Source organism: Bos indicus x Bos taurus, chromosome 17, assembly GCF_003369695.1.
Source record: "Bos indicus x Bos taurus breed Angus x Brahman F1 hybrid chromosome 17, Bos_hybrid_MaternalHap_v2.0, whole genome shotgun sequence".
In the NCBI taxonomy this organism is placed as follows: Eukaryota; Metazoa; Chordata; class Mammalia; order Artiodactyla; family Bovidae; genus Bos; species Bos indicus x Bos taurus.
In genome coordinates, this window is record NC_040092.1 from 1,957,008 (window position 1) to 1,970,726 (window position 13,719).

The following is a 13,719-nucleotide window of genomic DNA, read 5'->3' on the forward strand; positions in this document are numbered from 1 at the left end:
CGGGGTCGCCGTCTAGAGGGTCTCGAGCAGGGCAGGGAGGGAGGGCTCATCTGGACGGCACCAGTCCAGGAAGGTGGCGGGGTGGGCAAGGCCCTGAGCTGGAGGAGGAGAGGGCGGGTGGGGGTGGGTCCCAACCAGTCTCCCAGAGACGCTCCCCCACCCCGACACTGTAAGCTGCTCCCCTAGGGGTATTTTCCTCCTTGGTGCCTGGGTTTCCCCACCCCAGTTCCAGAATCCTGGAGAGGTTGACGATTAAATACGGGACAAGGAAAAACATGAGCAGAGAGCAGGGTTTCTGAATGACAATGAGGACGTTTTATTGCAAGTTGATTGGGTGCAGGGAGAGGGCTGGGGTGGGCCCGTGGACCCTCCTGGATCCCGTTAGGACCCAAGCCCTAATCTCGGGAGCTCCGGGCCCCCCCCCCCGCGTGTCACTCTGACTCTTCAGGGTCACACGTCCTGTCCTGTCTGCATGACTTGCCCCCGGCCTGTGCTCCCTGCAGCTGCTGGTGTCGGCGGCCATGACCTCTCACCCTGCCTGGGGCATCAGTCTGCAATGATCACGGTCCCCGCCAGACCCCACTTACTCCCAGGGTCCCCACACAGCACGTTCATCTGCACTGGGGTCGGGTCTCCTCCCTTTTGGGGAGGGGGTTTCTTGCCTCACAGTCTCAGAAGGTGAAGCATCCAGGGAGGCAGCTCAGACATTATCCGGAGGCCGCGGGGAGCCCAGGGTAAGAGGGTGGACTAGCTTGCCGTCCCATATTGCCTGCCCCATCTGGATATTCTCTGGGCTTTGCTGGGTGACAGTGAAACTGTCCCTCAAGGAAACGTGAAGAAGCCCAGAGGGAACAGGCTAAAAGGGGGAGGGTTACAGGCCTAGGGTGACGGAGACCTCAGCCCCAGATGGGTAAGAAAAACACAAGAATCTACCCATTTGTCACTCCTGACTCCGGAAAGCTGGAAAGGGGAGACTCACCCCGGATGGCCAGCTGGGTCCCTCCACCGAGCAAACACGCACAGTGACACAGCCTCCAGCATAAACCCTGCCGCCAGCCCCGCCACCCCCGGGGGCCCGCCTGCAGCTGCACTCGGAGCCCCAGGTCCGCCCCCCTCCTGGTCAAAGGGGCTGGTTGACCCTCCGGGCGGGTGAGGGGAGCGACCCCTCCCGTCCTGTGAGTTCACCCCTGGGAAATGGGGCGCCGGCCATCTCCAGGCGGGGGAGGGGCAGGAGGGACGGCTGGGTGTCACACCGGGTCCCAGGGAACTTCTCCTGGAGGAGGTGGGGGCTCCTCGTGAGCAGCTTTGGGGGTCACCCCGGTGGGAGGGTGAGGAGACGGTTTTCAGCCCGGAGGGGATGGAGCTGTGGTCTCCGCAGAGTGAGGCCATGGCGGATTCTGGAAGCGCCTCTGGTCCTAGAGATGCGTCCAACCAACATGGCCGTGTTTGTAGTGACTCGTGTGTGTGTGTGTGTGTGTGTGTGTGTGTGTGTGTCTAACGGTGCTCACGTGTGGTCCCGTGGGAGTGCCTAGCACAGCCTATCCGTGTCTCAGCTCCCATTCTGAGCTCCTAAGAAAGCACCCAAGGTCAGAGATGAACACGCCACGACCTCCCTAACCTGATTCTGGGCTTGAGCTCACGGAACACATCAACCAAAACGGGCACTTGGACCTGAGATGGTGCTGGGCTCCGTGGTGGGCTGAGTTCTAAGGGGTCGCAGAGCAGAGCTGGGCTGGTCAGAGACCTCGAAGTCAGCTGGGACCCTCCTGACATGCAAGTGGGAGGAGGGCGACCTGGGGGAACTGTGAGATGAGTGACCAGGGTTGGGGGCTTGCCGGTCCCCTGAAGACTGTGAGGGGGAGGCCTGGGGGAGGGGCAGAGGGTAGTGGCCTTGGAAAGGTCGAGTCGGGGGGAGTCTTGGCTGTGACGACTGGGAATCACCAGGGTGGGGTTTCAGCCAAAACACGCATGACTTCAGGGGGGTCATCATCTAAGTGGACAGAGGGCCGCTTGAGCAGGAGCAGCTTCCAGATGTGATTGCTGAGCACCCAGTGGAGGGAGCCGAGATACTGCCCTGGGCCCGTGGCAACCAGAGTGTGTTGCCGTGACCATCAGAGCTGGACACGGTCCACACAGAGGAGGAAGCATGGCGGCTGATGGGGAGGGTGGACAGACTTCCACTCCTGCAGTGGCCCCATCCCCTGTTCCAGAATGTTCTCTGGGGGATTCTGGATGACAGTGAAATCATCCCTCCCCAAACCCCCAAGCTTCCACCCTCTCTCCTGATTCCCAAAGGCTAAGAGGATTTGTTTCCTTTGAAGATAACTGAGCTCAGGGCACCAAATGTATCAACAAAAATGAGCAGAGAGCATTCATTTCTGAATGACAATGAGGACATTTTATTAAGAGCTGATTGTGTGCAGGAGGAAGGGCTAGGGGGAACCAGGGTGGGAGGGTAGAACTTTCCGGGGTGGGGGCCCAGGGCCCTAAGAACACTCTGAGGCTTCACTGTCTTCGTCACGGTGCTCCCCTCGTGCGTGACCTCGCAGCTGTAACTGCCTTTCGATTTCCAGTCGCTGCCCATCAGGCTCAGGTAGCTGCTGGCCGCGTACTTGCTGTTGCTCTGTTTGGAGGCCCGGGTGGTCTCCACGTTGTGGGTGATGGTGCTGCCGTCTGCCTTCTAGACCACGGTCACGCTACCCGGGTAGAAGTCGCTGATGAGACACACCAGGGTGGCCTTGTTGGTGCTGAGCTCCTCCTTGGAGGGCGGGAACAGGGTGACCGAGGGTGTGGACTTGGGCTGACCTGCAAAGTGGGCGAGGGGAAGAAGACCACAATCAGAGGTCTGGTGCCCGTCATGGGAGCCCCTGAGTCTGTGTCACAGGGGGACACAGGATCCTTTGAGAGCCCAGCAGGACCCCGAGTCCAGGCACCACTGTGAGCCAGAGGGCCTGTGCCAGGGAAGGTGGGTGGGGTTTTCTCAGGCACCTCCCCATCTTCCTGGGAAAGCCTGAGCCTGGACCCCTGCCAGCGCTGTCCTGAGTCCCCCTGGCTCTTGGTTTCCCACACAGACATCTGACCCTCACTCTCCTTGCCTTCCCGTCTGACGGTTGATGGGGTCTGCCTGGGGCTGGCAGTCTGTCCCGAGTAGGTGATGTGGCCTCCCTGGCCTCCTGTGGGTCAGTCCAGGTATATTTTGAGCTGACATGTGTGTTCGAGCCGTTGCCCGAAGGCGTCCGTTGGTCTCCAAGTCTGTGTCCCTTGGAGCCTCTGTGCTGGTCGAGGGGGAGCCTGTCTGCCTGTCCTCGGTCCCCCCATCCGCAGATCTGAGCTCAGGTTCCTCTCTGAGTCTTCTTGGGTGGAGATTTCCTACCCTAGTACCTGTCTCTCTGCTTCTTCAGGGACTCCTGCCTCTGAGGAGTGTGTCCTTCAGACTCAGGAGTCCGTGTCCCCTGCATCCTGACCTCCTATCTCTTTCCCCGGTTCTGAGTTCAGCACCTTCTCCTCCCCCGTCTTCCCCTTGCACTTTCCCTGGGTCCCTGGCCGGCCCAGGATCTGCAGGTCCGCCCCATGGAGGCCTTGGGGAGCCCTTCCACCTCTGCCGAGTCCCTGACCCGGATCCCTAGACCCAAGGTCCCCAGCCTGTCCTGGCCCTCTGACTCTGGTCCCCAGCTCTGACGGTTCTGCGTCCCTCTGATGTCTCCCTAGGGTCCCTCATCTGTAGTCCAGTTCCTGCTTCCCCATGAGATGGGGACCCCAAGTGACCCTCAGAGACAAAGTTGGGTCAGCATAGAGCCCAGACTGGGGGTTGGGGGGACAGAGGAGAGTGAGGTCTGGGAGCCAGACAGACAAGTCCGTAGGTCAGCCTGCTCATTCCCCTGCCTCTGGGGTCAGAGGGGAGGCTCTGTTGGGACCTCAGACAAGTAGGAGAGGTCTGGGGTCAGGGGAGGGGAAGAGGTCAGGGCCCCAGAGGTGGGTCCTGGTTGAAGGGTTGACCACAGGTTGAAACTGAGCACAGAAAAGAGCAAAGTGACAGAAAAGTGTCCAAACCTGGGGGAAAGAAGAGGGAGAGAAAGGAGGAGGGAGACTCACCCAGGACAGTCAGCCTGGTCCTGCCAATGAAAATAGGACACAGTGACATAGGCTGGCACAAAAACCCCTCCTGGGAGGCCCGCCGCAGCCCCCACCTGCAGCTGTGCTGGAGAACGTGGATCACCACCCCAGGCTGGCGTCTGCTCACATAGGGGCTTCATCAGCCTCCCCCACAGCAGATGACAGGACAGGGAACCCCGTGCTAAGCAGCAGGAGCCTTGGAAGGCAGGTTCCCTAAGCAGGTTTGCGTGTTGGATGCCCGTCTTCCCACCAGGCAGCCAGGGGTGGGAATGGAATAGTGGGGGGGGCGGGGGCCTTCACAAACCCAAGAGCGAAGTGCCCCGGAGGAGAAAGCCGCTTCTCTTCTCTGTGGAGTTGGCAGCAGCCTGACCCTGTGGTGAGAGTACAGGCTGAGGGCAGGGGCGTCCCCATCCCCCCACGGACAGGGCTGGAATGGATTTGCCGTGAACATCTTCCATCTGACCCTAACTGGGGCTCCAGGGGCTCACCCCCAGTTCCCTGGTGTTCTCCCGGCTTCAAATGGGCACCTGTAGTGAGGCTTGGGCTGGTTGCAATCCAAGTCCGGCCTCCGTCTACTGGGAGGACTGGACAGTGTCCTGGCCAGCCCTCAGGGTTTCATCTGATGTTTGGGTGCATCTGGGAGCATCTTATTCAGAACAGAGATGTGAGCAAGCCCCTCACTGTGGTCCTGAGACAGACAGCATCGCTTTAAAGAGAATCAGGCTGCTGGGCTACATGGGCCATCCCAGGCCTGAGTCGGGCCAGGCACCAGATGGGCCTGGAACACACAGTCCCCACAGAATGCAATAAGTTGTGAGGTCTCCTGTGCCTGAGCGGTAAGACCTGGGGCCATGAGCAGAGGCTGCCCTGGACAAAGGTGGGAACTCCAGCACCAAGAGGGTATAACCAGGGCGATTCAAACATCACCTGCATGTACCCTAGACTTCCCTGCGACACGACGGACTGTTCTCCTTCAGAAGGTGGCAGAGACCACTCATTATTTTGTAAAAGTGCTCCACTAAAGGGCAGAAATAAGACCCGAAACCACTCCTGGAGACGTGAAGAGCGTCTGAAGGGCCTCCCTTTGTGGAGCAATTACTGCTTTCACTCCTGGAGAAGGAAATGGCGACCCACTCCCGTAGCTTTGCCCGGAAAATCCCATGGGTAGGGGAGCCTGGGAGGCTCCACTCCATGGAGTCGCAAAGAGTCAGACAGGACTGAGCGACTTCCCTTTCTTTCACTTACTGCTTCACTAGAGCAAGGAGGACGGAACTACAATTGCCCCTGGCTTCCCATCCCACCTGAGGGACCTGGGATTGGAGCTTCCACGGAAGATAACTTGGCTAAATGACCTATGATCCCGAAAGGGCACTGTGGAGGGAAATGGCCAACTGTCCTAGGATTGCCTCTGGCCAAAATATCCCCCAGAACCCTGCCAGCCCTTTCTAGCTAGAACTACTTTGCAGGCACGTAGAGCAGTGAGCACTTCCCAGATACAGCTTGAGGTGGAGGGGCCGGGGGCTGCACCCCTACCCTGGGGGAGTCCAGCAGCAGCAGGCGCACTCTTGCAGCCTCTTCTAGCTAGGAAAAGCCAGAGCCATTTGGGAGAGACTGAGGACCCACCAGGCCCTAGACACACCCACCAATCAAAGGCTCAAGGCTTTCCAAGCCTCTTGGAAAGAACACAAAATACACCAAGTCAAACAGCGCCCAAAACACAAGTAACCAAGAGGCACATGGAAAGATGCTCAACATCCCTAAGTATTAGAGAAATGCAGATCAAAGCTACAGTGAGCACACCTCCAAATGGTCAGAATGGCCATCATCCACATGTCTACGAAGAGTGATGCTGGAGAGGCTGTGACGAAAAGGGAGCACTCTTGTATTGCTTGCAGGAATATCAACTGGTGCAGGCCCCAGGGAGAAGAGCATGAAGGCTGCTTAACGTACCGGATGTGATCCAGCAATCCCAGCACTGGGCATACACCCCGAGAAAACCACCATTCAAAGAGACACGTGAACTCCAGCGTTCATTGCAGCACTGTTTACAATAGCTGGGGCGTGGAAACAGCTTAAATGTCCGGCGACAGATGACTGGATACAGAAGATGTGGTACATACATGCAAGGGAATATGATCACCCGTAAAGAAGCATGAAGCAATGCCATGTGCAGAGACACGGATGGACCTGGAGCTTGTCATCCTGAGTGAAGTCAGACAGCGAAGGACAAGCAGCTCTCAATACAGCTAAATGTGGAATCTAAGAAGATGGTCAGAGGGACTGATTTACAAAACAGAAATGAAGTCACAGATGTAGGAAACAAAATTCTGGTTGCCAAGGGGGACGGAAAGGGAGAGATAAACTGGAAGATCGAGATTGACATACACACGCTGCTCTTGTAAGGTCTGTGTATAAAGCAGACGACTCATGAGAAGCTACCATACAGCACAGAGGAGGCGAGGCAGTCCTCTGTGATGACCTGGATGGAAAAGGAATCTACAAAGTGGGGGTGCACGTGCATGTATATATATATACATATCTGATTCACTTTGTTGTGCAGCAGAAACTAATCCAACTCTGTAAGTCAACCGTAGCTCAATAAAAATGAGTGAACACTGGATTTTCTCAGTGGTCCAGTGGTTAAGAATCCGCCTGCCGGTGCAGGAGACGTGGGTTTGATCTTCCCTGGTCTGAGAAGGTCCCACAGGTCTCGGGGTGCCTAAGTCCTCACAGCACAGCTGATGAGCCTGGGCTCCAAAGCCTGAGCTCTGCAACAGGAGGAGCCACTGGAACGAGCAGCCTGCACACTGCAAGGACAGAGCAGGCCGTGCTCGCTGCAACCAGAGAAAAACTTGGGAAGCAGTGAAGAGCCAGCAACACAAAAATGAATACGATAAAATAAGAAGACTTTAAAAACTGATCACTATTAACATGAAAAATTACCGGAAAGAAAGAGACATTAAAAAAAAGTGAATGAGAACAAAACACAACCAAGTAAATATTCTATGACAATTGTGAGTCACGTCATGAGCAGCTGTTTTCCGGGCTTCAGGAATTATGGACGATTTCTGTTTGGGTTTGCTCATGATAATTTAGTTACAGCTTAGGTTCTTTTTTTCCAGGCCACGAGCGACATGTTTTCAGATGAGATGACGTGGTGGGGGATGGGCGGCCGAGGCCCCCACTGGGGAGGAGGGATTCTGTTGTGGGCAGGAGTTGGCAGCATCCTGAATTGATGACCTGGGATCCAGGCGACAAGAACCGGGGGATATTATTATTCCTACGCCTTCTCATGTCATGTCCTCGGTTCTTCATGATGAAAACGTATGACAATACAGGGGAGTTAGATTTGGGCGGGCACAACTCTGGGTGGGGGACCCGGTGGCATTGTGTCCAGCAGGGCCATCAAGATGAGGGCGACCTGGGTGGTCCCCTTCTCCTTTGAGGTCTTAGTTTTCCCCTCATGGAAATGGGATCAGGCAGCAGCCATGGAACACCGCGACCCTGGCTTCTCTCACCTCCTCGTCTGTGATTTTGGGTCGGGGTACCAGGGATGACGACCTGGGGGGGGGGGTCTCTCCTCTGCCGCAGGGAGGCCGCAGAGTCCTCTGTCCATGTGGACTTCGTCCCTGGGCTGACCCGGCTGTCTGCTGGAGGCACAGACGGGTGCGAGGCCTGGTCCTGAGGACGACAGAGCCAGTGGGGCTGCAGCTCTGAGCAGATGGCCCCTCGCCCCGGGCCCTGAGCCCGTGTGTCCAGCTGCAGGTGTGCTCAGGTGAGCCACTAGGTTATGGGGGAGGCGCCCTGGGCAGGGATCGGGGGTGCGACTCCTCCGAGAGCCCGGCCTTCTAGGAGCACTCTGCCCACACTCTAAGCCTGGCAAGAGCTGGGTTCATCGGTCTGACTCTCCTCCTGAAGTCCAATGGACTCTCTCCATGCGGCAGTCACTGATGGCCTCTTTATCCCTGATGGTGTCCTTTTCTGCTGACCTGGCTCTCCTGACCGCCTCCCCCCGCCTCCACCATACAGGAAGATGGCACCTGGTCCCTGCAGATGCCCCCCAGAACTAAGTCCACCCCTAACCTGGCTTCAGATGCCTACAGTCCTGCTGTGGGAAGGCCCCGCTCCCCACTAGGGCCCCAAGCCTGCTGTGTGAGGCTCAGTCTCACCTGGAACCCTCCTCATTTTTTCCCAATCTCAGCCCCCAACCCCCGAGGCATCCCCTGCCCCTTTCATGGGCCCTTTTCCCTTCCCGGGGGGACAGGGTTTGTGGGACGGTAAGTCTGCCCCCCAGGAGCCTGCGCCTCTGACAATGTCCGGCTCTGGGTCATCGCTCCCCTGGCTCTCAGAGCTCCCTGGTCCCTGGGGATGGGTTGCGGTGATGACAAGTGGATGGACTCTCAGGTCACACTTGTCCCTTCCCTAAGGAACTGACCCCTAATCCCAACACTCGGCCAGACCCAGAAAGCACTTCAGACATGTCGGCTGATAAATGAGAAGGTCTTTATTCAGGAGAAGCAGGAACAGGGAGGGAGGAGAGGCCCCTGGTGTGAGGCGACCTGGGTAGGGGCTCAGGGGTCCATGGAGAGGTGGGGGAGGGGGTGTGGGCCAGAGGGCCCCCGAGGGTGGGGGTCCAGGGCCCTAAGAACACTCTGAGGGCTTCACTGTCTTCGTCACGGTGCTCCCCTCGTGCGTGACCTCGCAGCTGTAACTGCCTTTCGATTTCCAGTCGCTGCTCGTCAGGCTCAGGTAGCTGCTGGCCGCGTACTTGCTGTTGCTCTGTTTGGAGGCCCGGGTGGTCTCCACGTTGCGGGTGATGGTGCTGCCGTCTGCCTTCCAGACCACGGTCACGCTACCCGGGTAGAAGTCGCTGATGAGACACACCAGGGTGGCCTTGTTGCCGTTGAGCTCCTCCGTGGAGGGCGGGAACAGGGTGACCGAGGGTGGGGACTTGGGCTGACCTGCAAAGTGGGCGAGGGGAAGAAGATCACTCAATCAGAGGTCTGGTGCCCGTCATGGGAGCCCCTGAGTCTGTGTCACAGGGGGACACAGGATCCTTTGAGAGCCCAGCAGGACCCCGAGTCCAGGCATCACTGTGAGCCAGAGGGCCTGTGCCAGGGAAGGTGGGTGGGGTTTTCTCAGGCACCTCCCCATCTTCCTGAGAAAGCCTGAGCCTGGACCCCTGCCAGCGCTGTCCTGAGACCCCCTGGTTCTTGGTTTCCCACACAGACATCTGACCCTCACTCTCCTTGCCTGCCCGTCTGATGGTTGACGGGGGTCTGCCTGGGGCTGGCAGTCTGTCCCCTGAGTGGATGATGTGGCCTCCCTGGCCTCCTGTGAGTCAGTCCAGGTATATTTTGAGCTGACATGTGTGTTCGAGCCGTTGCCCGAAGGCGTCCGTTGGTCTCCAAGTCTGTGTCCCTTGGAGCCTCTGTGCTGGTCGAGGGGGAGCCTGTCTGCCTGTCCTCGGTCCCCCCATCCGCAGATCTGAGCTCAGGTTCCTCTCTGATTCTTCTTGGGCCTGGAGGTTTCCTACCCTGGTACCTGTCTCTCTGCTTCCTCAGGGACTCCTGCTTCTGAGGAGTGTTGTCTGCAGACTCAGGAGTCCGTGTCCCCTGCATCCTGACCTCCTATCTCTTTCCCCAGTTCTGTGTTCAGCACCTTCTCCTCCCCCGTCTTCCCTCTTGCACTTTCCCTGGGTCCCTGGCCAGCCCAGGATCTGCACGGCAGCCCCAAGGAGGCCTGATGGAGCCCCTCCACCTCTGCCGAGTCCCTGACCCGGATCCCTAGACCCAAGGTCCCCAGCCCTTCCTGGCCCTCTGACTCTGGTCCCCAGCCTTGAGGGTTCTGTGTCCCTCTGATGTCTGCCCACGGTCCCTCATCTGCAATCCAGTTCCCTCTTTGCCATGAGATGGGGGCTCAAGTGACCGTCAGAGACAAAGCTGGGTGGCATAGAACCCAGACTGGGGGTTGATGGGACAGCAGAGAGCGAGGTCCCGGAGCCAGACAGACAAGTCTGTAGGTCAGCCTGCTCATTCCCCTGCCTCTGGGGTCAGAGGGGAGGCTCTGGTGGGACCTCAGTGCCAAGTAGTACAAGCCTGGGGTGAGGGGACGGGAAGAGGGGAGGGCCCCAGAGGAGAGTTCTGGGTGAAGGCTTGACCACAGGCTGACACTGGGCACAAAAAAGAGCAGAGTGACAGAAAAGTGTCCATACCTCGGGGAAAGAAGAGGGAGAGAAGGGAGGAGGGAGACTCACCCAGGACGGTCAGTGTGGTCCCGCTGCCGAAAACAGCACACAGTGACACAGGCTGGCACAAAAACCCCTCCCTGGGAGGCCCGCCCCAGCCCCACCTGCAGCTGCGCTGGAGGACGTGGGTCACTGCCCCAGGCTGGCGTCTGCTCACAGAGGGGCTTCAGCACCCTCCCCTTTAGCAGATGACAGGACAGGGCACCCGTGCTAAGCAGCAGGAGCCTTGGAAGGCAGGTTCGCTAAGCAAGTTGCGTGTTGGATACTGTCTTCCCACCAGGCGGCAAGGGCTGGGAATGGAATAATAGGGGGGGAGGGGGCCTTCACCGCCCGAAGAGCGAAGTGCCCCGGAGAGGAAGCCGCTTCTTTTGTCTGTGGAGTTGGCAGCAGCCTGACTCCCTGGTGAGAGCACAGGCTGAGGGCAGGGGCGTCCCAATCCCCCCATAGACACGAGTTGAATGGATTTGCCGTGACCGTCTTCCATCTGACCCTAACTAGGGCTCCAGAGGCTCATCTCCAGTTCCCCGGGGTTCTCCCGGCTTCAAACGGGCATCTCTAGCGGGGCTTGGGCTGGTTGCCGTCCAAGCCCGGCCTCCGTCTGCAGGGAGCACTGGACAGTGTCCTGGCCTCAGGGTCTCATCTGACGTTTGGATGCATCTAGGAGCATCTTATTCAGAACAGAGATGTGAGCAAGCCCCTCGCTGTGGTCCCGAGACAGCATCTCTTTAAAGAGAATCAGGCTGCTGGGCTACATGGGCCATCCCAGGCCTGAGTCGGGCCAGGCACCAGATGGGCCTGGAACACACGGTCCCCACAGAACGCAGGAAGTTGTGAGTCTCCTGTGCCTGAGCAGGAGGACCTGGGGCCACCAGCGGAGGCTGCCCTGGACAAAGGTGGGAACTCCAGCACCAAGAGGGTATAACCAGGGCGATTCAAACATCGCCTGCATGTACCCTAGACTTCCCCGCGACACGACGGACTGTTCGCCTTGAGAAGATGGCAGAGACCACTCATTATTTTGTAAAAGTGCTCCACTAAAGGGCAGAAATAAGACCCGAAACCACTCCTGGAGACGTGAAGAGCGTGTGACGGGCCTCCCTTTGTGGATCAATTACTGCTTTCACTCCTGGAGAAGGAAATGGCGACCCACTCCCGTAGCTTTGCCCGGAAAATCCCATGGGTAGGGGAGCCTGGGAGGCTCCACTCCATGGAGTCGCAAAGAGTCAGATGGGACTGAGTGACTTCCCTTTCTTTCACTTACTGCTTCACTAGAGCAAGAAGGACGGAACTACAATTGCCCCTGGCTTCCCATCCCACCTGAGGGTCCTGGGATTGGAGTGTCCAAAGAAGATAACTTGGCTAAATGACCTATGATCCTGAAAGGGCACTGTGGAGGGAAATGGCCAACTGTCCTAGGATTGCCTCTGGCCAAAATATCCCCCAGAACCCTGCCAGACCTTTCTAGCTAGCACCACTTTGCAGGCACGTAGAGCAGTGAGCACTTCCCAGATACAGCTTGAGGTGGAGGGGCCGGGGGCTGCACCCCTACCCTGGGGGAGTCCAGCAGCAGCAGGTGCACTCTTGCAGCCTCTTCTAGCTAGAAAAAGCCAGAGCCATTTGGGAGAGACTGAGGACCCACCAGGCCCTAGACACACCCACCAATCAAAGGCTCAAGGCTTTCCAAGCCTCTTGGAAAGAACACAAAATACACCAAGTCAAACAGCGCCCAAAACACAAGTAACCAAGAGGCACATGGAAAGATGCTCAACATCCCTAAGTATTAGAGAAATGCAGATCAAAGCTACAGTGAGCACACCTCCAAATGGTCAGAATGGCCATCATCCACATGTCTAGGAAGAGTGATGCTGGAGAGGCTGTGACGAAAAGGGAGCACTCTTGTATTGCTTGCAGGAACGTCAGCTGGTGCAGGCCCCAGGGAGAAGAGCATCAAGGCTGCTTAACGTACCGGATGTGATCCAGCAATCCCACCCCGAGAAAACCACCATTCAAAGAGACACGTGAACTCCAGCGTTCATTGCAGCACTGTTTACAATAGCTGGGGCGTGGAAACAGCTTAAATGTCCGACAGATGACTGGATACAGAAGATGTGGTACATACATGCAAGGGAATATGATCACCCGTAAAGAAGCATGAAGCAATGCCATGTGCAGAGACACGGATGGACCTGGAGCTTGTCATCCTGAGTGAAGTCAGACAGCGAAAGACAAGCAGCTCTCGATACGGCTTCAATGTGGAATCTAAGAAGATGGTCAGAGGGACTGATTTACAAAACAGAAGTGAAGTCACAGATGTAGGAAACAAAATTCTGGTTGCCAAGGGGGCCGGAAGGGGAGGATAAACTGGAAGATCGAGATTGACATACACACGCTGCTCTTGTAAGGTCTGTGTATAAAGCAGACGACTCATGAGAAGCTACCATACAGCACAGAGGAGGCGAGTCAGTCCTCTGTGATGACCTGGATGGAAAAGAAATCTACAAAGTGGGGGTGCACGTGCGTGTATATATACACATATCTGATTCACTTTGTTGTGCAGCAGAAACTAATCCAACTCTGTAAGTCAACCGTAGCTCAATAAACATGAGTGAACACTGGGTTTTCTCAGTGGTCCAGTGGTTAAGAATCCGCCTGCCGGTGCAGGAGACGTGGGTTTGATCTTCCCTGGTCTGAGAAGGTCCCACAGGTCTCGGGGTGCCTAAGTCCTCACAGCACAGCTGTTGAGCCTGGGCTCCAGAGCCTGAGCTCTGCAACAGGAGGAGCCACTGGAACGAGCAGCCTGCACACTGCAAGGACAGAGCAGGCCGTGCTCGCTGCAACCAGAGAAAAACTTGGGAAGCAGTGAAGACCCAGCAACACAAAAATGAATACGATAAAATAAAGGAAGAGTTTAAAAACTGATCACTATTAACATGAAAAATTACCGGAAAGAAAGAGACATTAAAAAAAAGTGAATGAAAACAAAACACAACCAACTACATATTCTATGACAATTGTGAGTCACGTCATGAGCAGCTGTTTTCCGGTCTTCAGGAATTGTGGACGATTTCTGTTTGGGTTTGCTCATGATAATTTAGTTACAGCTTAGGTTCTTTCTTTCCAGGCCACGAGCGACATGTTTTCAGGTGAGATGACGTGGTGGGGGATGGGTGGCGAGGCCTCCACTGGGGAGGAGGGATTCTGTTGTGGGCAGGAGTTGGCAGCATCCCTGAATTGATGACCTAGGATCCAGGCGACAAGAACCGGGGGATATTATTCCTCTGCCTTCTCATGTCATGTCCTCGGTTCTTCATGATGAAAACGTATGACAATACAGGGGAGTTAGATTTGGGCGGGCACAA

At 56.8% G+C, this 13,719-nt stretch overlaps 2 protein-coding genes across 5 annotated transcripts in view; both read right to left on the reverse strand.

Annotated features, from left to right (window-relative positions):
- Positions 1–2,296: 2,296 nt before the first annotated feature.
- LOC113875151 (immunoglobulin lambda-like polypeptide 5) lies at positions 2,297–8,593 on the reverse strand. The gene is given in 5 exon segments (XM_027513552.1): positions 2,297–2,805; positions 4,093–4,112; positions 4,364–4,484; positions 7,662–7,794; positions 8,549–8,593. Coding segments are annotated over 5 exon segments (828 nt in total).
- A 1-nt stretch (position 8,594) lies between these two features.
- LOC113907274 (immunoglobulin lambda-1 light chain-like) overlaps positions 8,595–13,719 on the reverse strand; it is a 320,444-nt gene continuing 315,319 nt past the window's right edge. For 3 of the 4 annotated variants that reach the window (XM_027566215.1, XM_027566216.1, XM_027566212.1), the window contains exons 3-4: positions 10,370–10,407; positions 8,595–9,074 (exon numbers count right to left, since the gene is read on the reverse strand). In XM_027566215.1, coding sequence (XP_027422016.1) covers positions 8,755–9,074; positions 10,370–10,407 — 358 coding nt within the window. In that variant the 3' untranslated portion in view covers positions 8,595–8,754. The remainder of the gene's footprint in view (positions 9,075–10,369; positions 10,408–13,719) is intronic. The other variant, XM_027566213.1, reaches the window with a different exon arrangement.